Source organism: Rattus norvegicus, chromosome 5 (assembly GCF_021556685.1).
Source record: "Rattus norvegicus strain SHRSP/BbbUtx chromosome 5, alternate assembly SHRSP_T2T, whole genome shotgun sequence".
Taxonomy (NCBI): Eukaryota; Metazoa; Chordata; class Mammalia; order Rodentia; family Muridae; genus Rattus; species Rattus norvegicus.
This window is the reverse complement of record NC_141538.1, coordinates 147772429-147794969: the sequence shown is the minus strand read 5'-3', so window position 1 is coordinate 147794969 and position 22541 is coordinate 147772429. Positions and strand designations below refer to the sequence as shown.

The 22541-nt window shown below is 47.4% G+C and overlaps 1 protein-coding gene and 1 pseudogene across 2 annotated transcripts; one reads left to right on the top strand and one right to left on the bottom strand.

Moving 5' to 3' along the window:
• The first annotated feature begins 3101 nt into the window (after nucleotides 1-3101).
• Zbtb8b (zinc finger and BTB domain containing 8B) lies at nucleotides 3102-20039 on the top strand. 2 transcript variants are annotated; one of them, XM_087550654.1, is made up of 4 exons: nucleotides 3102-3146; nucleotides 11446-12440; nucleotides 16134-16312; nucleotides 16678-20039. In XM_087550654.1, exons 2-4 carry the CDS (start codon nucleotides 11486-11488, stop codon nucleotides 16990-16992), a joined length of 1449 nt encoding a protein of 482 aa, XP_087406780.1. In that variant the 5' UTR covers nucleotides 3102-3146; nucleotides 11446-11485; the 3' UTR covers nucleotides 16993-20039.
• Nucleotides 9836-10329, bottom strand: Chchd2l2-ps2 (coiled-coil-helix-coiled-coil-helix domain containing protein 2-like 2, pseudogene 2; annotated as a pseudogene).
• Nucleotides 20040-22541: the final 2502 nt, after the last annotated feature.

Below are 22541 nucleotides of genomic sequence, written 5' to 3'. Positions count from 1 at the left end.
GATATATAACTGTTACCAGAAGCTTTAGTGGTCAGTTCATGGCTTCTAGGTGGCTGAATAATGACATTGGGATTAGGTAGGAACTAAGCTTGGAGGAGTGGAGAGGAGACCAGAGGAAAGAGGAAATGGTGTTGGCTGCCTGTTTAGTGATCCTATTCGTGCAATCATTTCCCAGGGCTGCCGCTAATAGGACCTGGTGGTAAAGAGTGAATTCTACAACCACGGTCAGAGGAGACTATGGCAGACCCTGCTTGGCAGAAGCTAGTGGAGCTGAGAGATGAGCTTCTGTCTCTGAACCACTTATAGTCAAGGCATGGTATGGAGAGGAAATAGCAAGTAATGGGGTTTTGTGGGTAAGGGTTTCAAGTGATTCTAGGCAGGAGGGGGTGAGGGTAGTAGCCTCCAGAAGGAGTGTACAGGGTTGAGAGGAGGCCAGGAGTCAAGTGAGATAGTGGGATTTTTTTTTAGGAGGGCAATATGAATAAGTCGAAGCCTCGAAAGGGACAAAGTAGAGAGGCTCTTGTGTGACAGGAAGTCCTTGAGCCAGTGTGGCGAGAAGGTGACCAAATGTGAGCTTACGAGGCCTCCCGGGCCTATAGGGAGGCTGCAGTTTGTGCTGGTAAGCAAGGTTGTCATACCCTAACTGTTGTAACTAGCTGTTGAGAAAGATAGGCAGTAGGAGCAAAGCTGGGACCTCTCATTTGCTCTCAATCCCCCAGAGCCATCCACCAAACGGTAGAATACAGAATAAAGGGTTGGTCAAGTGTCTGGGGGGGCCAGGGCAGGGTCCTGTAAGAGTATATCTCCCAGGTGAGAAGAAACCAGGCGTGGCAGGCTTAGCAGGGTCCAGAGGCTCATTTGGAGGGCCCTTAGCAACTTCATAGACTGGGCGAGCAAAGTTGGGAATCCAGGTTCTGTCTTACCCTGCCAGGCAAGGAAGGGGAGAACCTTTTCCTTGGTAGATGGAGCTGTGAGGAACCGCCAGATACTCTGAGTGTGAACTGGTGGCTATTAGGGGACAGGAGAAAGCACAGATAATTGATCTGAAGGACAGGAAGCCCAGGTTTGGAAGGGGAGAGGCTGTCTCCTTTGTTTCCTATTAAGAAGTTGTGAGTTAAGTGACTGGGAGACAGGTCAAGGGAAAGGAGGTCAGGGGCCACCCTGGCTGCAGAAATGGTGGCTATCATGGAACCCCTGGAGAAGGGCAGTGCAAGTAAGCTGAGATGCTTGTTCCAGTGTCAGGGTCTTCCCAGGTGAAGGCAAAGAGGCCATGTGAATTTGGGAGTGAAGGGATTGTGAAGAGAGCGTCCTTCAGGTCTGGGATGGTAAAGAGAGAGCCAGAGAAGGAGTCTGAGAGTGTCAGTGTTTGGCAGTACCCGGCACATAGGAAGGACTGCTGTGTTAATAACCCTGAGGTCCTGGGTTATGAACAATTAGCCTTTAGGACAAGCTAGATGAGGAGTTATAGGTGAGGTGAATAGGCATTGCAGGCTAGGCGGTGGTGAAGCACGCACACCTCGAGTCCCAGCATCCTGGAGGCAAAGGATCTCTTTGAGTTTGAGGCTAGCCTGGTCTGCAGATCAAGTTCCAGAACAGCCATGGCTACACAGAGAAACTCTGTCCCAGGGAAAACAGGCATTGTATGATACATTGTAAGCCTTGTCTCTGTTTTAAAGAGGTGTGGTGGATGATGGTTCAGCTGTAAAGAGCACTAGCTGCTCCTACAGAGGACCGGCTGTCATTTCTCGTGCCCACGTGGTACCTCACAATCATCTGTAACTCCAGGATCCAAAGCCCTCTCTGGCATCACCAGTCACATACATAGGTTCCAGAGGAAATGAGAAACAGGTAAAGGAAAAAGTAGATGTATTTACATTTTGACCAAACCTAGGAGAGAAAGAGGTCTAATCTCTTCATGATCCTGCCCTATTGCCAACTCATAGCTTAAATAAAAAGCATGTGTGTGTTTGCACACATGCTCGTGCCTGCTCCTGTGTGTATGTGGTGACCAGAGGTGCCCAGATTCTTTGGAGCTGAGGTTGCAGGTGGTTGTGAGCAATCTGACGTGGATGGAGCCTGAACTCAGGCCTGATGTAAGAGTAGCACGTGCTCTTAACCAGTGAACCCCCTCTCCAGCCCCATATGGGGCTCCCCCCAACCTCCTCTCTCCACTTATTCTTTTGGGCATCTTGGTACTTGTAGTTTTTTTATTTTTTGTTGTTGTTGTTGTTGTTTTTTGTTTTTTTTTTTCCTCTTTTTTCTTTTTTTCGGAGCTGGGGACCGAACCCAGAGGGTACTTGTAGTTTTGTCCTCTAGCTCTTCTCTTTTTTTTTTAAATTTATTTATTATATGTAAGTACACTGTAGCTGCCTTCAGAGTGCTGAGACTCTTGGGGCCACTGTAGCTTCAGGGACCCCATCTTGTATATAGTCTTTATCTTGTACTAGGCTAAATTCTAAGAAACAGCCGAGTTCCCAGAAATGGTTTCGGGGCCACACGTGTTCCACATGAGTTTAGGACCACATTAATCCATCCCATGCCTTCTTGGTTAGCACCCAGTCTGAAACCGAGCAGCCCGCTATATAGGCTCTGATTGGCTGGCCTCAATCCAGGCCAGGTTATCAAGAAAATCATCTGAGGTACTTGACAGGTAGTAACCCACTTAGGATGTGAGGTGTGAAAAAACGGTTGGAATACCGCATGCATATACCCGATGGGTTGCCCCTACCCTGCCTAATTTGTGGGGTGTTTTGTTTTTTGCTTTAAAAGGCTGTTCTGTCTTGACTCTCGCTGACACGGTTTGGATCCCGAACCCAGCCGTCTCCCTGATATACCGGCTCTTTTGAATAAAGAAACTTTTGTTGGCTCAAACTTGGTTTTCACAGTGGATTATTTCCCAAATTCTCGGACACTGACAAGACCACAACTCCCATCACCCCATGAATACTGGAGCCTTCAGAGCGCATCCTCCAGAGGTGGGTACTCGGACCATTGACGGACCTGCTGACTGGAGGGCCCGCCTTCGTCAGCCCAAGATCTCCTACCATTGGTCATCTCCCCCGCTTCTCACTGGAGGGCCGCAGGTGAATGAAAGGGGGCGTGTCAGTACGCTCAGCTCGCTGGAGGAGGCTGGAACCCGGTGCCAGGTGAGAACACAGCATCCGGTCGGCGCAGCGGCTCTTTTGGTTTTGGGGAAAGTTGGGGGCATCTCCGGAGGCTGGCTCGGGGGACCGGGTGTAGATAAGCAGGCACGATTGCCTTTCTCAGCCAGCTTTGGACCGCCCGGCCCAGTAACTCCCTGGACCCCGGCTGCGCGGAGTGGCCCTCAGTGGCAGACCCTCCCTCTTCTTGGCGTGGGGCGGGTTGACACGGAGGCATTTACTCCACCCTCCCTGTCTGTGGGTGACCCACCCCACATGGTCCAGGTGGGAGTTCTGGCTTCTGCTCATCCTGATCCTGAAGGATACCCAGGCGCCAGGGCTTGACCAGGCTGGGCCAGTGTCCGCTTAGGCTGTGGTCACTTTGCCGGTGGGAAGACCTACGGGAGGCAAGGCCTCGGTTTCCACACCCAGACACCAGGGACTGTGTCCATTACCTGGTTCCAGTGGCCTCCCTCAGGTTGTCTGACTCCTGGATTGTTCCCGCTGTCTCGAGAGCGATTCAGCAGGAGAACGGAAGATGGCAATTGGTCAGAAATTCTACCCCTGCAAAACTCTTGTGTTCCTCCTTTCCTTGGGCCAGAGGAAGGAGTGGCTTTCCTGTCTATTGCTAGACCTGTTAGAGGGTTTGGGGAGATCGACAAACAATGGCTAAGGATTGCCTCCCTGGAATCAGTAGAATATGGATTTTAAATCTGTATCTTTGAACCTCAGATTCCCTCTCTGAAAAATGAAAATATTCTGCACCGCGTTAGTATGAGGCTAAAATGTATGTGCTCGTCAAGTAGTTGTCATAGTGTTTCGAAGTGAATGGCGCGCAGGAAATTCTAGTCGTCCTATTCACCGAGGAGCAGTTTTTATTCTCAGGTCGGTGGGACTGGAGGAGAGTTGTCAGAAAGAGGGAACTGGACAGACAGTGGTGTTGAACACTCTAATCCCAGCACTGGAGAGGCAGAGGCAGGAGGATGGGAACGAGTTTAAGACTAACCTGGTTTTACATAGCCAGACTCTTAAATCAAACAAGCAAATGAATGGGGGTGAAGGGGAGACACAGAGAAAGTACAGGGTGCTTTTTTTTTCTTATTTTTAATACATGTGTTGTGGGTCTGGGTCTTGGAATGTGGCAGCCCACTGAGGCCCGAGGTGTGGATACCATCCAGAAGCTGGGGTTCCTGGCAGTTGTGAGCCGCCTGATTCAGGTGCTGGGAATTCAGGCGAGGTCCTTTGAAAATCACTATTTTCTCTTTAACTGTTCTCCAGGCCCTGCTTTTGGCTTTTGATCAAAGACAGTCCTGTTGCCCGGCTAGGATTCCTTTAAGGATCCAAGAGTTTGTCCTGTGATCACCAACAGCCTCTTTGGGGGATGTGCACTGGCTTTGGTTAATTTTGCTATTCCTGATAGCTTCCTTTTGTCAGGAAATATACATAGTAACTGTTAGGGTTTTTTTGTTTGTTTGTTTGTTTGTTTGTTTTTTGGAGACAGGGTTTTATGTAGCCCACGCTGTGTTGCAACAGGATTTGTAGCCCACGATGACCTTGAATCTTGATTCTCCTGTCTCTATCTCTTGAGTCCTTGAATTATAGACTTTTACCAGAATACCCAGTTTATGCAGTGCTGGAGGGATCAAACTCAGGACCTCACACAAGGAAGGCCTGTCCTTTGCCAACTGAGCCACATCTGCAGCCATCATACTTAGCATCTTAGTTAGGGTTTTACTCTCATAAGGACAACATTTAATTGGGGCTGGCTTACAGGCTCAGAGGTTCAGTCCATTATCATCAAGGCAGGAGCATGGCAGTGTCCAGGCAGGCATGGTGCAGGCAGAGATGAGAGCTCTACATCTTCATCTGAAAGCTGCTAGGAGAAGACTGACTTCCAGGCAGCTAGGATGAGTCTTAAAGCCCACACCCACAGTGACACACCTACTCCAACAGGGCCACACCTCCTAATAGTGCCACTCACTGGGCCAAGCATATGCAAACCATTACATTTAGTTATTGGCTTTATTTTGTTGTTGTTGTTGTTTTGTTTTGTTTTGTTTGTTTTTTGATACAGGGTTTCTCTGGCTGTCCTGGAACTCACTCTGTAAACCAGACTGGCCTTCAACTCAGAGGTCCCCTTCCCTCTGCTCCCAAATGTTGAGATTAAAGGCACGTGATAACTCCTCCCAGCTATTGGCTTTAAGTTTTAATTTTTTTGTTCTTTTTTTCGGAGCTGGGGACTGAACCCAGGGCCTTGCGCTTGCTAGGCAAGTGCTCTACCACTGAGCTAAATCCCCAACCCCAAGTTTTAATTTTTATTATCTGTTTAATTATTTGGTGTCATTCAAGACACGGTTTACCTCTGTCATCCTAGAGCTTGCTCTGTAGACCAAGCTGGCCTCAAATTGAGATATCCACCTGTCCCTGCCTCCTGAGTGCTGGGATTAAAGGCATGAGCCACCACTGCCCAGCTTCACTTTAATTTTTTTTTTTTTTTTGGCTCTTTTTTTCAAAGCTGGGGACCGAACCCAGGGCCTTGTGCTTCCTAGGCAAGTGCTCTACCACTGAGCTAAATCCCCAACCCCTTCACTTTAATTTTTAAAAATTACATCTATTTATTTACTTATTGATGGATCGGTTGTGTGTATACATATTTATATGGAGGGCGGAGTGCAGCTTTTAGGAGTTGGGTCTCCTTCCACCGTGTTAGTGCTGAGCATCAAATGCAGGCCACTAGGCCTGGTCGCACGTGCTCTCACCAGCTGAGCCCTCTCACTGGTCCAGTGTTTAGTGACTGTTGGATGGAGTTGGATCCATGCATAGATTTGGAGTGACGTATGTGGGCTAAATGTGCATTAGACCAGTGCTAAGCTGCTTTTCAGTGGGAAGTGGGGGTTTCCAGCACAGCCCAGGGATCAGAGCGCCAGAGACCAGCTTTGCTGAGGTGAATAACTGTTGACTTATTGTTTACTTATTGGGTTCAAATGATCCTCCAGCCTCATCCTCCCATGGCTGGGACTGCAGGTTTGTACCCCACACCTGGCCACGAAAAAACTCGAGTCCTGTAACTTATTTTTTAATCCCTAATACTTCTGCTGTTATATCTTTCTTGTATAATTGTCCAGAAAAAATTCACTATATAGTGAGTAAACACACACACACACACACACACACACACACACACACACACACTGTAGTTTGTTTTGGATCTCATGGGATTTTTTTTTTCTTTTTTTTCCCCAGTATATCTTGGTGACATTTCAGTTAACTATAGATAATTCTACATGATTGTATCTTTTAAAATCTTTAAATATCTTTTGTATGGGTTTTTGCCTGGGTATATGTCTGTGTCCCACATGTGTTCCTGGCACCTACAGACTCTAGAAGAGGGCACCAACTCCCCTGAAAATAGAGTTACAGACTCTTAGGAGCTGCCAGGTGGGTGCTGGGAATTGAACCCCGGTCCTCTGGAGGAGCAGCCAGTGCTCGTAACCACTAAGCCACCTCTGCAGCCCAACGATCAGAGACGCTTTAAAAAGAAATAGTTTATTTGGGGATTGACTAAAAAAAGCAGTAAACTCTGCACGTTCAAGGGGGTGAAGTCAAAGAGAAACATTTAAAGGCAGAATGGGAACCATGGAAAGCGTTTTTGAGACGTTGTCTAGCGAAGACTAAACAGGCAGAGGCTGGGCCATCATCCTTCAGGACGTACTTTTTGGTTTTGTTTTGGTCAAGGAAAGGAGTGAGGTCGCAGTGAAACCTTCTGCGGAAACGTAGCAGATTGGTTTATATAGGAGCAGCAGGAGTCTATAACTATGGGAGCTGGACGGGTGGCTAAGAGCACTGGCTGCTCTTACAGAGGACCCGGGTTCAATTCCCAGCAACCACATGGTGGCACATAAGTCACCTGTAACTCCAATTCCCAGGGATCTGATTCCTTCTTAGGACCTCCACAGCGGTTGGGCACACAGACAGCAAACATCTCATAATAAAAATAAGGATATCCGGCCGGGTGGAGGTTTTGCTCACCTTCATTCCCAGCACTTGGGATCTCAAAAAAACAAATACATATATATATATAGTGCTCTTCTTTGTAAGCTACAGTGTTCACTTAACTACTTTGGATGAAAATCTTTTTAGGATTATGATGTCATTTGTTGAGTTTAAGATGAATCCAAAAATAAAGGAATTGGGCTGTTGATAGGGCTCTGTGGGTAAAGGTGCTTGCTGCCAGCCCTGAAGACCTGAGTTCAATCCCAGGAACCTACATGGTAGGAGATCACCCATCATAAGTTGTCCTCCAACCATTACATGGTTACTGTAGCACATGTGTCCCCCAGCCTTCCCTACACACACACACACACACACACACACACACACACACACACACACACACACACTCACAGGCTCTGACCTTTCTCCCCTTAATCTTCAGTTCGTAGTTAAGTGAATGCATGGATGTAGAAGCCACTGCTACAGAGAGCTGACTACAGTTGCCCAGTACTGCAGTGGGTCAGTAGGTGAGGACGAGGCTGACAGATAAGGTTAGGGTTTGACAGGGGAGGGAAGGGGCACTTGGGGCAGAAGGCTAGCACCACCATTTCCCTCACCGCCAGGAAGATTCTAAGCTTGGTTTTTCTCGTTCTGCCTAGCATTTAAAACTAGGAGCATGCCTTTTAATTTAGCAAGCATTCTTTAACCAAAGCCAGGCACTGTGAGGGCTGTCAGATGTAATAAGACATGCCCATGCCTTTAAAGGGCTTGCCACCTTCTGATAGAAGGCAAGGACTATAACAGTGGGAAGGTATTAACCAAGGGTAGTGGAGTTCGTTCCGCCACCAAGAGCAGCAAAGGCAAAAAGGGACTTGATTGGTTCGGACACAGCTTGAGCTAGGTAGGGCTTAGCTAGTGTCCCCAGGTACCATCAGATGTCACCTTTGTTAGGCTGGTTCCTCTAGTGGCACAGCTGCGCGTTCCTCACATTCTGTGAGCTCACAGAGCAGGATGCCCCTTTCAGAAACCCAACAAAGGTTCCATTGCTTTTCACTGTTCTGGCCACTGTGCCCTCTCTGAGGCAGTCCCTGGTGGTCAGAGAGTAAGATGCATTGATCGTAGCTGATAGGACAGCCTACATACGTGGAAACAGCTGGATGGTGCCTGCTTCATGCATAGCACATTGGCCAAGAGTAGGGGGAAAGAATGGTTCTGTAGCAGCCTTAGGGGTACCAGAACACTTTAAAAGGGGATGTGTGTGCTGAGAAGCCCAGGAATCTACCAGACTTCTCCACAAAATAATGATAGAAAAATTTGAGCTGAGGCTACTGGCTATTATCTAAATTCTGATTGAGACTTGGGAAAAGAAACTACCATTTGAAGAGTAGAATCCAGGGCATAAGATCTGTCGACTCTAGAGACCACCAAACCCAGTTTTGAATCCTGACTGTGTCACAGCTTGGTTATTTCTTATCTTTGATTTCTTTTTTTTTTTTTTTTAATCCCAAGTAAAATAAAACATCAAACGTATTTCTTGTTGTATCTTTGGTTTCTTTATCAGAAAAACAGGGATAAAGACGTAAGGACTTACAAGGATTTATTTATTTATTTGACATAGGATGTCCTCTCCCAGGCTAACCTGGAAGGAGCTATGTTGCTGAGGATGGTCTTGAACTCCTGATTCTCCTGCCTCTAATTGACTAGCACGGTGATTACAGCCATCTGCCATCACCCCCACTTTATAGGGGGCTGGGGCTGGAACTCAGGCCTTCATGAGTGCTAGGCAGTCACTCTGCCAACTGAGCCATCTCCGGCCTTTGGTTCGTTTGCTGAGACCGGCTCGATGTTTGCCCGAGCTGGCATTGAGCTCTCTGTGTAGTCAGACACAACCTTGGGGAGGGAGGGACGCCTCAGAGAGTAAAGGCGCTGGCACTAAGCATAGTGATCTGAGTTCACTGCAGAACCTCGAGGGTCAGAGAAGAGAATCTACCTCTGTATGTGCACCAGGGCACCCATGTGCTCACACATATACATACATACATACATACACACATAGATAAACATATAATGTAAATAAATACATGCCTACATACATGCATCTGTATACAATGTAAATAAATAAAAAGTGTAAAAAAGCTATCAAAGATGATGCACTCTTGTCTCTGCCTCTCAAGTGCTAAGTTTATGGTTGTTTTTATTTTATTTATTTATTTATTTATTTATTTATTTATTTATTTATTTATTTTTGGTTCTTTTTTTCGGAGCTGGGGACCGAACTCAGGGCCTTGCGCTTCCTAGGCAAGGGCTCTACCACTGAGCTAAATCCCCAGCCCCTTATTTTATTTTATTTTTTCAGAATAAACCACTTTATTTTAACTCAATCACAATACAGTTAGTTCAGGGAAGCCAAACACTTGCCCAGTAACCAACACTACAAGCCTCAGTAAACGCCTATAGTTAGATCTCTGTCTCGGCCACTCTGAAGCAATGGAGCTGTTAGAAATAAGGGTCCAGGGGTTGGGGATTTAGCTCAGTGGTAGAGCGCTTGCCTAGCAAGCCCAAGGCCCTGGGTTCGGTCCCCAGCTCCGAAAAAAAGAAAAGAAAAAAAAGAAAGAGAGAAATAAGGGTCCACACGTGTAACTCTCAATTATACAGAACCAAGTTTACGTTTCGCCAGCTTGAATGCCTTGATTCGATTAAACCATTTGCAATCCGGCACTGCCGCAGGACCTCCTTGAAGCCCTCACGGAGCTTGACATCGTTCTGGTTCTGAGCACGCTCCCGAAACTGCTTGATCTCTAGAGAGCAAGGTCCAAAAGACTGCTGGTTCTGCAGCGGGGCTCCCTGAGGCTCCTGGTACGTGATGTCAGGCTTCGCAGGCTCAGCATTAGCCCCTCCACTGAAGCCCCCAGAGATGGCGTGACCCAGGGCGTGCCCCACCGCAGAGCCCACAGCCTCACCGGCTGCAGTGGTAGCCGTCTGGGCCATCAGGCCTGGCTGCCGAGGGGCAGCAGCAGGTGAGCCAACTGCAGATGGGGCAACGGCTGCGGCTGGAGGCTGAGCTGCAGGTGCTCTTCTGGGGGCTGCCCTCACCTGAGGGCCCCGGCTGTCCGGAGGAGTCACCCGGGAAGTGAGGCTTCAGCTTCCACGAAGCATCCTAGCTGCTTGTAGTCTCAGCGTTCAGAAAAGACAAACTGCCTATTTTATTTATTTTTACTTAAGTTTTAGAGACTGGGTTTCTCTGTGTAGTCCTGGCTGTCCTGGAACTTGCTCTGCAAACCAGGCTGGTCTCAAACTCACAGGGATCCTCCTGCCTCTGCCTCTCAAGTGTTGAGATTAAAGTCATGTGCCACCACTGCCTGGCCGGTTGCTTTTAATTTTTACATTTTGGAAGGTATGTTTTGATTTATGTATATGTGTATGAGTGCCCATGGAGACCAAAAGAGGGGGTCGAATCCCCTGGAGGTAGAGTTACAGGTGGTTGTGAGCCACCCGGTGTGGATGCTGGTAACGGAACTCTGGTCCTCTGGAAGAGCAGCAAGCTCTTAACCACTGAGCTGTCCCTCTATCCCCCACTTACTTATTTATAGACAGGGTCTCATTCTATAGTTCATGTTGGCCCAGAACCGTGATCTCACTCCTTAGCCTTCTGAGTATAAGTATCACAGGTGTACACTACCTTACCTGCTTCCCTCAGAGGATTTTTATTAAAAGTTGTGGAAAGGACCCATGTAAAGCACCGGCTACCGCACCCATATGTAATTATCCGGCATCTTCCTATCCCTTAAAACCAGTTATTCAGAACAGCCTACATCCTGAAAACACCATTGGTCCAGTAGTTTGGTTTTTAGATTTATTTACTTTATGTGAGCATTTTGCCTACATGTGTAGGAACATGGATGCCTGGTGCCTGTTGAGGTCAGCGAGGTTGTTGGATCCCCTGGAACGGGAGTTAAGGATGGTAGTGAATTACTGTGTGGGTGCTTGGAACTGAACCCAGATCATTTGCCAGAGCAACAAAGTGATCTTAATCACTGAGTCAGCTCTGCAGCCCTGAACCAGGGCTTTGAAATATAATGGATGAGAATAGATGAACTTCTAGAAGCCAGGGCTGTAGATCAGTTGGTAGAGTGCTTGGTTTGCTCACAGGAAGCCTAGGTTGAGGCCATATCAACTGGGGGAATGGTGACCCACCCCTACAATCCCAGGAGTTCAAGGCCAGCCTGCGCTACAGAAAATCAAAACAAAATATGAACAGCCAATTGTGTAAGGTCAGAATTCCCGAATTAACATAAATAAAAATCTTTGGCAGAGCTCCAGGCCTCTCCAGAGCAGCAGCGGCTGGTGGAGAAATGGAGGCACAGTCCTATAGCGCCAAGCTCTTGGGGGAGTTGAATGAGCAGCGGAAACGAGACTTTTTCTGTGACTGCAGCATCATCGTGGAAGGGCGCATCTTCAAGGCGCACAGGAACATTCTGTTCGCTAACAGTGGCTACTTCCGCGCCCTGCTCATCCACTACATCCAGGACAGCGGGCGACACAGCACAGCCTCCTTGGACATCGTCACCTCCGACGCCTTCTCCACCATCCTAGATTTCCTCTACTCGGGGAAGTTGGATCTGTGTGGCGAGAACGTGATTGAAGTCATGTCAGCGGCCAGCTACCTGCAGATGAATGACGTGGTCAACTTCTGCAAGACGTACATCAGGTCGTCCCTGGACATTTGCAGAAAGATGGAGAAGGAGGCCGCGGTGGCTGCAGCAGTGGCGGTGGCCGCCGCGGCGGCTGCGGCTCATCAGATAGACAGCGAAAGTCCAAGTTCAGTGCTGGAGGGGACTTCCTGTGGCACCAAGAGCTTTGTCTCCTCCCCAGTAAATGGAGAAGGGAGTCTGGACTGTACAAGATCATCTTGTGATGACTGCCATCCCCTAGAACTGGTGGCTAAAGACAGCCAGGGCTCTGGGGCCTCCGAAGGTGACCTTTGTATCGTTCCCAGACGGGTTGAACCTAAGGTGGAATTCGACGTTGCCAGAGTGGAGGTGGAGACTGAGGAACAGCTACAGCAGTACGCCGCCCCATTGGCCCATGCGGAGGAAGTCCTGCCCAGTAACCAGGCCTTGGATTTGACTTACAGCAGCTACCACGTGAAGCAGTTCCTAGAGGCTCTCCTGCGCAACGGTGCTGTCCAGAGCAGAGATGACGTGGATCATCCTTTTTCTCGTGGCTTGGAGGGAAGACTGGAAGGTCCAGGGGTGGCCGTGAATTCGGTGATGGACGTTCAGAACGACTGGTATAGAGAGGACTCAGGTGAGTTTGGGCATCTCTCTATGCCTAGTGCTCGCCCCTCATTGCGATCCTCACCGCTATTATCCCACCGCTGCCACCACTACATCATTGCTACCGCCACCACCACCATGATCCATATAGAACCTTGTTTCTTCGTGCACCGTGTGCATGTGCGCGCGCATGCACATGGACATCCGGGGACCGTATTAGATGTTGCACCGTAAAAGATGTCCACTTTGTTTTTGCTTTTTGTAAATATAAATTATCTTACTTTGTTTTACATGTAGGACATTTTGCCTGCATGTAAGTCTGTATATCATATGTGTGCAGAGGCCAGAAGAGGTCATTGGAGCCCCTAGGACCGGAAGTTGCTCACGGCTATGAGCTGCTGTGTGCATGTTGGGAACTGAACCCAGGTTCTTTAAAAGAGCACCCAGTGCTCTGAGCTGTTCATCTATCTCTCTAGTCCCTACCTAGTTTTTTGAGACAGGTTTCTCTTTGGCCTAGGCTTGCTAATTTTGCTTAGCCTGACTGGCCAGTAACCCCTGCACCTCCAGAGATCCAATGATCTCCATTTTTCCATTGCTGGGATTATAGGTGTGTGTAGCCATCCGAGTTCAGGTAAAATCCAGTCCTTACTGGGCAGCGGCAGCAGTACAGGCCTTTAATCCCAGCACTCAGGAGGCAGAGGCAGGCGGACCTCTGTGACTTGGAGGCTCACCTGGTCTATGTAATGAGTTCTAGGACAGCCAAAGCTTCGAAACCCTGTGTTGTAAAACAACAGAAACTGAGGTCCTCATGTTTGCCCTGCCGGCGTGTCACTGACTGAGCCCCTTGCCTGGGTCTTCTTTGTGTCCTCTGTGTTTCGTATACAGGATGTGGTCATCCTTTGATGTCCATGAGGGGTTGGTTCCAAGACTCCCCTTAGATGATAAAATCCACTGGGTGTTCAAGTCCTCTTTGTAAACTGATACTGTCAGGTGTGGTGGCGCACGCTTTGCATCCCAGCGCTGGGAAGGAAGAGGCAAGCAGACTCTGTGAGTTCAAGGCCACCCAGGTCTAGATAGAAAATTCCAGGCCAAAGGGGGCCATTTAGTGATATGCTGTCTGAATCAATCAATCAATCAATCAATCAATCAGTGGTTGGAGAGATGGCTCAGCAGTTAATAGCACTCGCTGACCCAGGTTTAGCTTCCACGCACGGTGGCTTACAAGCTATAATTCTGGTTCCAGAGGATCCAACACCATCTTCTGACTTCCACAGGCAGTGCGTGTACATAGCGAACAGACATACATGTAGCTAAGACATCCACACACATAAAATAAAAAAATTAAATACATAAAGTGATAGCATTTGTTAGTAATGCCCCGTGTTCTTTAAATCATCCCTCAGTTATTCACAATCCCCAACAGGATGTCAGACTATGTGAGGAATTGTTAGTGCTCAGGGAAAAAAGGACAAGAAAAAAGTCTGGCAGGTCATGGTAGCTTATGCCCATAATCCCAGCCCTTGAGAGATAGGGTTCAGAATTCAAGACCTTAGTGCACAGTGAGGTTGAAGCCAGTGTGAGTTAGAGGAGACGTTGCCACTGACCTTCCAAAAACAAACAAACAAACAAACACTCTTCCAGAGTTTGTATTCACAAAGCAAATGTTTCTGTCAGCATTACCTATGTGGATGTTCTTTAGTGCCTAGAAGGAATACCAGTGAGTGAAGAGCTGATAATAACAGGAAGGGCTAGGGCGGGCATTCTCTTAGTCTAGCAATAAAGATGACGGCCGGTGGTAAGAAGGTTGTCATTTCTACCTGACAACCTGAGCTTGACCCTGGAGCCCACAGTGAAGGAAGAGAACCAGATCCCAAAGGGTGTCCTCTGACCTCCTCGTGTGGATGGAAGCTCTTACACATCACAAACACACAATAGCAGTAATGATAATAAGTAACATTTAAAAATCTTTACGATGAAGACGGTGCACATTGATTAAACGGTAAAGACAAAACAAAAGAACTAAATGGGAGAGAATTTTTTGTTTGTGCTGTTACTCTAGAAGTTATATGAGAGTGTTGAGAAAAACCCCTTGACTCATGGAGAGAGGGGTTAAAGGTACCCAGGTGGCATCATCCTGCAGTGCCCCTAGTGGGGGGTGCTGCCACTGGAGAGCCTGGAGCCCGACGGGAAGAGCATGGCTTGTTGACTGTAAGATAAAGGACGGCCGGGTTGGGGATTTAGCTCAGTGGTAGAGCGCTTGCCTAGCAAGCGGAAGGCCCTGGGTTCGGTCCCCAGCTCCGAAAAAAAGAAAAAAGAAAAAAAAAAAAAAGATAAAGGACGGCCGGTTTCAAGTTTCGGCTTCCCGCGTCTGAGACTACAAGTTCCCAGTTCTGGAGGTGGGCCAGATAGTTTGAGTGGGCTCCTAGGAATTGGAGAGGCTTCTCAACACGTTGGACATGGTCTTGGTAGTTTAGATGGCCCTTTTAGTTTTGGAAGTAGCTCTCCTGATCGCAGAGGTCCTGGCATTTGAGTGGGTGTCTGGCCCCTGGACATGGCCATATTGGTGTTCTCCTGGCTTCAGAGCTAGTTCCAGAAAACCAGTGCCCGTGATGATTAAAGTGAAAGCGTGCCTTCCCCTAGGTTTCTTTTAGGGTTACAAGGAATCCCAGGCTTATCATGTTTAAAGTAGAAACCTCCCGGAACATGCACAGGATTGCTATGCCTTATGGTGCTTGGACTCCCGCCTATCTCTTCGTCTATCCCCAAATAAACTACTTAATCTTTAAAGACTCTTGGGATGCTAGGCACAGTGTCCAAGCAGTCCCACCAACAGGAGGCTGAGGGTTCAAATACATGAGCCTACAGGAATATTTCTCATGCAAACCAGCACATCACTGTAGCCCCCAACTTAGGGATGAGGCCACCGTTGCTGTTATTGGCTTTAATGATGGGCCTGTAGGTGCAAGAAATCAAAGGCTGGCATTTCAGGTATCACAATGTCTGGATTGGTTTCCTAGTATTTCCAAGTGAGAACCTCTACACCATTTCAGTTGCATGTAGATTGGTCTTTACAACACAGAGCATCGATTGGCTGTTTACAGCTCACACCAGGATGAATCACGCTGGGTGTTACAGGGGAGCCGTGTAACACGACAAAAATAATTTTGACATACCACAAAGTGTTTGTAAAACCCACAGAATGTGGGGCTGGAGAGATGGCTCAGAGGTTAAGAGCGCTGGCTGTTCTTCCAGAGGACCCAAGTTTGGTCCCAGAGATACCTTCTGACCCCCATGGGTACCTGTTCACACATGGCATTAATACACAGACATACCCATTTACATGAATAAAAATTAAAACAAATTAACAAAAATCTTAACACCAAAAAGCTTTCATGGGCCAGAGAGATGTTATGCTTATGACCAAAAACTAAGCTGGGTGGGTGGGGATGGGGCTTAGTGAACGAGCATTTGGGCATCACATTCAAGGCCCTGGGCTCAATGTCTAAGCACAGGGAGGGGGGCGGGGAAAGCCTGCTCAGTTGACTTGACCTTTGACCTTTTGGGAGCCAGACAAAGCGGGACTTGCGCTGGTCAATCTTGCTGCTTACTAGCAGGTTGAGTTGGTGATCACCCTCTCTGGGATGAGGGTGTTTCCCAATCCCAACCAGAAAAGTGGCTGTGGTTGTCCCTGTTGACAGCTGATTGAGTCTGTTGGACTCCTCAGGTGACGTGCTGGTGGTCCCCATCAAGCTCCACAAGTGTCCTTTCTGCCCTTACACTGCCAAGCAGAAGGGCATCCTCAAGCGGCACATCCGGTCGCACACTGGCGAACGGCCTTACCCCTGCGAGACCTGTGGCAAGAGGTTCACGAGACAGGAGCACCTTCGGAGTCACGCCCTGAGCGTAAGTGTCGGTGACGTCACTGTACGGGCTGGGTCTGTTTCCAGATATGGGGGTGGGCCTGTCTGTCTGTCCCTTGAGAAGTTTGTGAAGTTTTCTTTTACCCGGGCTGGCGGCACTTAGAAAGTTAACACTGGCGTGGGAACAGGCTAGTTTTCTAAGAAGCCTAGCTTTTGTTCAAGAGGCCAGAACTGGCAGGACCAGTAGACTGTAGGTCTCTTCCCCTCTTAAGGACGAAATGTAAGTAGAAGTGACACCCTGAGGCAGGAGAGCAGCTTGGGTTCCATTTGCATGGCCATTGTTCCTAACTGCTGAGTCATCTCTCCAGCCTTTTCTGTGACCTTTCCTGCGCCCCCTTGTGCTGACAGGTCCACAGATCCAGCCGCCCAATTATCTGCAAAGGCTGTCGGAGGACCTTTACGAGCCACCTGTCCCAGGGGCTTCGGCGTTTCGGGCTGTGTGACAGCTGCACCTGTGTCACAGACCCTCACGACGACGATGACGACCTGATGCCCGTCAACCTTAGCCTGGTGGAGGCGTCTTCTGAAAGCCACGAGAAGAGTGACACAGACGACTGGCCCATCTACATAGAGTCCGGTGAGGAGAACGACCCAGCTGCGGAGGATTCTGACGACAAGCCGTACATCCGGCCCAATTTAGCAGCCCCTGAGATGCTTACCTAGCAGTGACTCAGCGGGCAGCTTATAAGTGTTACGGTTTGTTCTGCGGTGAGAGCTACCATTTGTTGAGTTCCGTGAGACTTGGGGATCCTCTCCCCGAAATGTTGTTACACTTGGATTTTTCGTTAGACGACTTAATGTGGAGGCTGGATGCTGTGACTCCAAGGACTGATGACTTTTTACCTTTGGTTCTGACTGAATCAAGGTTGAGCTCTGAGGCTTCCTAATTGTCCTGCTGAGAAGCTGTCTGGGCAGGAGGAAGAAAGCCCCCTCCATAGCACTATACCCATCTTTTACTTTCTTACGTCATTACCGTCTTCTAAAGAAGTGGTGAGAATATGTTGTCAGAACTTCAGTCTTTCTCCTGCCAGGCTTCTTGTAACAAATTCCACAGTTTAATTTTCTGGGAATCGGCTTCGATAAAAGCAGGCAGGGCTGACGACGTGGTCATAAAATAAACCTAAGACTGTACTCCTAAAGGCTGGGGGAAGCTAAGTGCAGACAAACTCTGAAACAAATTACAAGTTCATGTGGGCCCTCTTGTTGGTCCACCTGGATTAAATTAAATGAACGCCTAGAGGAAAGCCAGCAAGTCAGGGTAAGGTAGTGTCCCTGTCTAGTCTGCTATTTGACAATTCCATACATTCTGAATAGGGAATTCAGAATTCCCCTATTCTGAGATTGTAAAGCAAGTCATTTGGGCAAAAGTCAAAAGGCTCCCTGGTTTTCTTAGTCGTTTCCTGGACAAGCAATCTGGACATGTGTGCTCTGCTGAGATCCGGTCACCTAGTTTATGCCCAGACTTGAGCTGCAGGGGGAACGTGCATGCCTAACTAACATTTGGGTTTTAGAGGATCTTCTAGAAGGAAGGAACTGGCTAGAGCAGGTTTTAAGCTAGTCTGTTTTTCACCCACTCTGCAGCCAGGTTACAATTCCAGCAAAGCAAGTCGAGTGTCTTTAAAGTATCAAAGGACAGGAAAGACCATGGATGACAGGTGCCCTAGAAGGGATTCACAGACATTTCTTTTGTTAAAGTACCAAAGTGGACTTTAAAAGAAATCCCTTGTCTTCCTTTAGTTTTAATACAATTTCAAAAAGCAGTGAAATCACCAATCTCTCTGCCTCTTGAACAGGAAGGACCTAAGGAGAAACATTTATAAAATGACTTGTATGTATTGTCTTGCTATTGAAGAGTTGAAGCTTTTGTTTGTCTGTCTGTGTTTTGAGACAGGGTTTCTCTGTGTAGCCTTGGTTGCTGTGGAACCCACTATGCAGACCAGGCTGGCCTCGAACTCCTGAAGTTCTGACCATCTCTGCCTCCCAAGGGCTAGTTTTAAAGCTGCACCACTTCACTTGACAGGACTGGGGGTACAGCTCATTGTCTGTCATTAGGAAGGCCCTAGGGACTCTAGTACTCTATAGTACTACAATAGATAGATACCTAATTTTATGTTGTCTACAAGAAAAAAGCCATTAATAAAGAAAAGAAAAGAAAAAGAAGAAAGAAAGCAAAGGGACTGGAGAGGTGGCTCAATAGGTAAGAGCACTGGCTACTCTTCAAGAGGACCTGGGTTTGATTCCCAGCACCCCCACGGTAGCTAACAAGTGTCTCTAACTCTAGTTCCAGGGGATCTGATACCCTCACGCCAATGCACATAAAATAAAATGATTCTTTAAAATTGTCAGCCGTGTAAAAAAGAGAGACAGAAAGAAAGCAAAATTGTCAGGTGTCACTGGTTTCCTCAGTGGTAGGTGGTATATCCTGGACCTTGTCCAGGCTGGGGAAGAACTGTCTTACTGACTTAGACCCCGCCCCTGGAGGTTGTACATCACATGAGCCTTAGGGCCACACCTGAAACTCTAGTGATGCTTAGTTTGCTGTGATGCCCACACCCTGTTAGTGGCTTTCCTTCCTTGAACAAGGCATGGGCTATCTCAGTGCTACCTAGTGAGCCACATCATACACAGACTGATGCCACACAGGCCTAGTGGCATATGCCTCCCACACTCGGGAGACAGAGGCAGGCAGATCTCTGTGAGTTCAAGGCCGGCCTGGTCTATATAGAGAGTTCTGGGCCAGTCATTGATACATAGGGAGCGTCTGCCTCGAAAAAGAAAACAACAAAACAAAAACAAATAAAAAGTTTTGAAATAAATCAAAGTATTGAAAAATTTTAAACCAATCTTTTTTTTTTTGGTTCCTTTTTTTGGAGCTGGGGACTGAACCCAGGGCCTTGCGCTTCCTAGGTAAGCACTCTACCACTGAGCTAAATCCCCAGCCCCTAAACCAATCTTTTTTAAGCCATGTGTTATTCAAAGGATGAAATGCCTTCAATCCCAGCATTCGGGAGACACACTCAGGAGGAGCTCTGAGTTCGAGGCTAGCCTGGTCTACAGAGTGAGTTCCAGGATAGCCAGGGCTACACAGCGAAACCCTGGTGGGGTTGGGGGGAGACAGACAGACAGACAGACAGAAAGCTAGAGAGACGGAGAATGGACTAAAGCTGGGGATAGCATCGCCCAGTGGTCCGAGCACTTTCTACTTTCCTTGCATAGGGCATGGATTCAGTCCTCAGCGTTGCAAAACAAATTAACCGACTACATGAAAAGTTCTGAACTGACTGTTATCAAATACTTTTCTTGCCTAAAGCAAAAATATCACCTGTTATTTGCAGTGGGGTAAGTTGGCATACATCCGGGAGCCTCATCCTGAGGAGGCAGGAGCCGGATTGCTGCCAGTTTGAGACCAGCCTAGTCTACAAAGCAGTTTGTAGGCCAGTCAAAGCTGCCAAGTACATAGCAAGATGCTGTCTTTAAAAACAAAGACTAAGGGGCTGGAGAGATGGCTCAGGGGTTAAGAGCACTGACTGCTCTTCTAGTGGTCCTGAGTTCAAATCCCAGCAACCACATGGGGCCTCACAACCATCTGAAATGGTATCCAATGCCCTCTTCTGGTGTGTCTGAAGACAGCTACAGTGTACTCACATACATTAAATAAACATAAAAAAAAATCAAAGAATAAACTAAGACAGATCTTAACAAAAAGAAAATTAAGTGACTGTATGAATTTATTCTACAGGAGTTATATTTGACATTTTTACTGATTTTTTTTAATTAGATATTTTTTATTTACATTTCAAATGTTTCCCCTTTCCCAGTTACCCCTCCAGAAACCCACTCTCTCCCCCTGCTTCTATGAGGGTGCTCCCCCACCCACCCATCTACTTCCTCCCACCTCCCATCCCTGACATTCCCCTACACTGGGGCATCCAGCCTTGATAGGACAAAGCCTCTCCTCCCGTTGATACCTGACAAAGCCATCCTCTGCTACATATGTGACTGGAGCCATATGTCCATCCCTGTGTACTCTTGGGTTGGGGAGTTTAGTCCCTGGGAGCTCTGGGGGCGGGGGTCTGGTTGGTTGATATTGTTGTTCTTCCTGTGGGGTTGCAAACCCCTTCAGCTCCTTCATTCCTTTCTCTAACTTCTCCATTAGAGACCCCGTTCTCAGTCCAATGGTTGGCTGTGAGCATCCGCCTCTGTATTTGTCAGCCTCTCAGGAGACAGCTATATCAGGCTCCTTTTATTTCTGTTTTATTATGACCTTCCTACCTCACAATTCAACCTCTCTGACTGCTTCCGCCTTCCTTGGGGAGAACAATGATCTTTTTTGAGCTATCTTATGACCTCTTCATGTCTCTGGGTTTAAAAAAAAAATCACTTTAGAGGTTTTCCAGTAGACAGTGCTTCTCAGCTAGATATTGTGTTGTCTGACACAGAAAATTTGGCATTGTCTGGAGTCACCTTTGTTTGTGAGAAGTATCACAGGGAACTTCTTGTGTCCAATTTAGGTTAGGCCAGATGTGCTACTGAGCAAAGTTCCTTAGGAGAGTGTCGCAGAAGAAAGAGTAATCTACTTTAAAGTGTCAGTAGGGGAAGTTGGAGAGATGGCTCAGCGGTTAAGAGCACTGACTGCTCTTCCGGAGGACCTGAGTTCAATTCCCAGCAACCACATGGTGGCTCACAACCATCTGTAATGGGATCTAATGCCCTCTTCTGGTGTGTCTGAAGACAGCCACAGTGTACTCATATACATATATGTATATGTGTATATATGTATATATGTATGTATATGTATATATATAATAAATAAATAAATCTTCAAAAAAATTGTCAGTATAGGTTGGGTGTAGTGGCACATGCTTTAATCCCAGCACCCAGGAAACAGAGACAGGCAGATCTCTCATCTGAGTTCAAGGCCAGCCTGGTCTACATAGCTATCCCTAGACACAGTGACACCCTGTCCCAAAATCAAATAAATAAATTTAAAAACAATACTACCAAGGTTGAGAAATTCTAGATAAAAAAATAATGGTGTTTTGATTGATCTTTAATAAGGGTTCTCAAATGCTTTGTCTTCCCTTCTAGCCCGCCAGAGGTAGGAGAGAAAAGAACGTAATAGGACAAGAGGTGTGTGCCTGTTTAGAAGTAGTTCTTTTGGGTGATTCCAGTTTCCATTGTCAGGATACCAACAGTCCAGTCCAAAGTGTCAGCGGTGGCACGATCCAGCAGAAACTGCCAGGCCTCCACTGAATCAACACAAGTCATTGGTAGCAACCAGAACCAGCTGGGGTGCCATGCTACTCTTAACAGAGGGAAGATCAGTGAAGACACAAGACCGGGAAGTCTTGCACAGCTAGCTATGCAAGCACCTTGTCACTTCCATTGAGTCCTATCTCCAAACATTATGTGTCCTCTCTCGGGTCAAACAAAACATCACGTGAGTCTGCATCACATGACACAACCAGAAATTCTACTTCATAAAGGCTTAGTGGTTAAGAGCTCTTCTTGCTCTTATAGAGGACCCAAGTTCAGGTCCCAGAGTCTCAGCTGCTTGTAAGTACAGCGCTAGGAACTCCTGATGCAGCTGGCCTTAGTGGACACCAGCTCGTGCACACACTCACACCCAGTATATGAAAATCTAAAAGCAAACCCCGAAAGAAGGAAACCAACTCTTGACTCTGCTTTATATGCCCAGGATCATTCATTCCTGTCTCTGATTTCTTCTTGTTTTGGTGTTTGTTTGTTTGTTTGTTGAGTTAAGACAGGGCCTCGCTGTTTGCCTCACCTCATCCAGGACTCAGTATTAACCAGGCTAGCCTCAAACTCAGAAGGACCTGTCTACCTCTGCCTCCTGGGTGCTGACATAAGCCTCCAGACCTGCTATTTTTGTTACATAAGCAGAATCTTGGGAAGGAGATTTCCTGTGAAGCCTGGAGTACGTAGTGTTAACACTCCATGATGTCTCAGATTGTTCATTCCTAGGTGGCCATTTGGAGTTTGGCAACGTACTATAATAACTGGGTTGCTGTATTTTTAAAAAGAGTTACTTCTCTGGTGTATACTGTCAGATCATGAACTGTTCCCCTTTTAAATGTGTTTCCACATTTGATGGTCCGTAATTATCTTAGTATCTTCAAGGTTTAACTCACGGCCTTAATAGTTTAAAATGTGGGCTAGAGAGATGGCTCAGCGGTTAAGAGCACTGACTG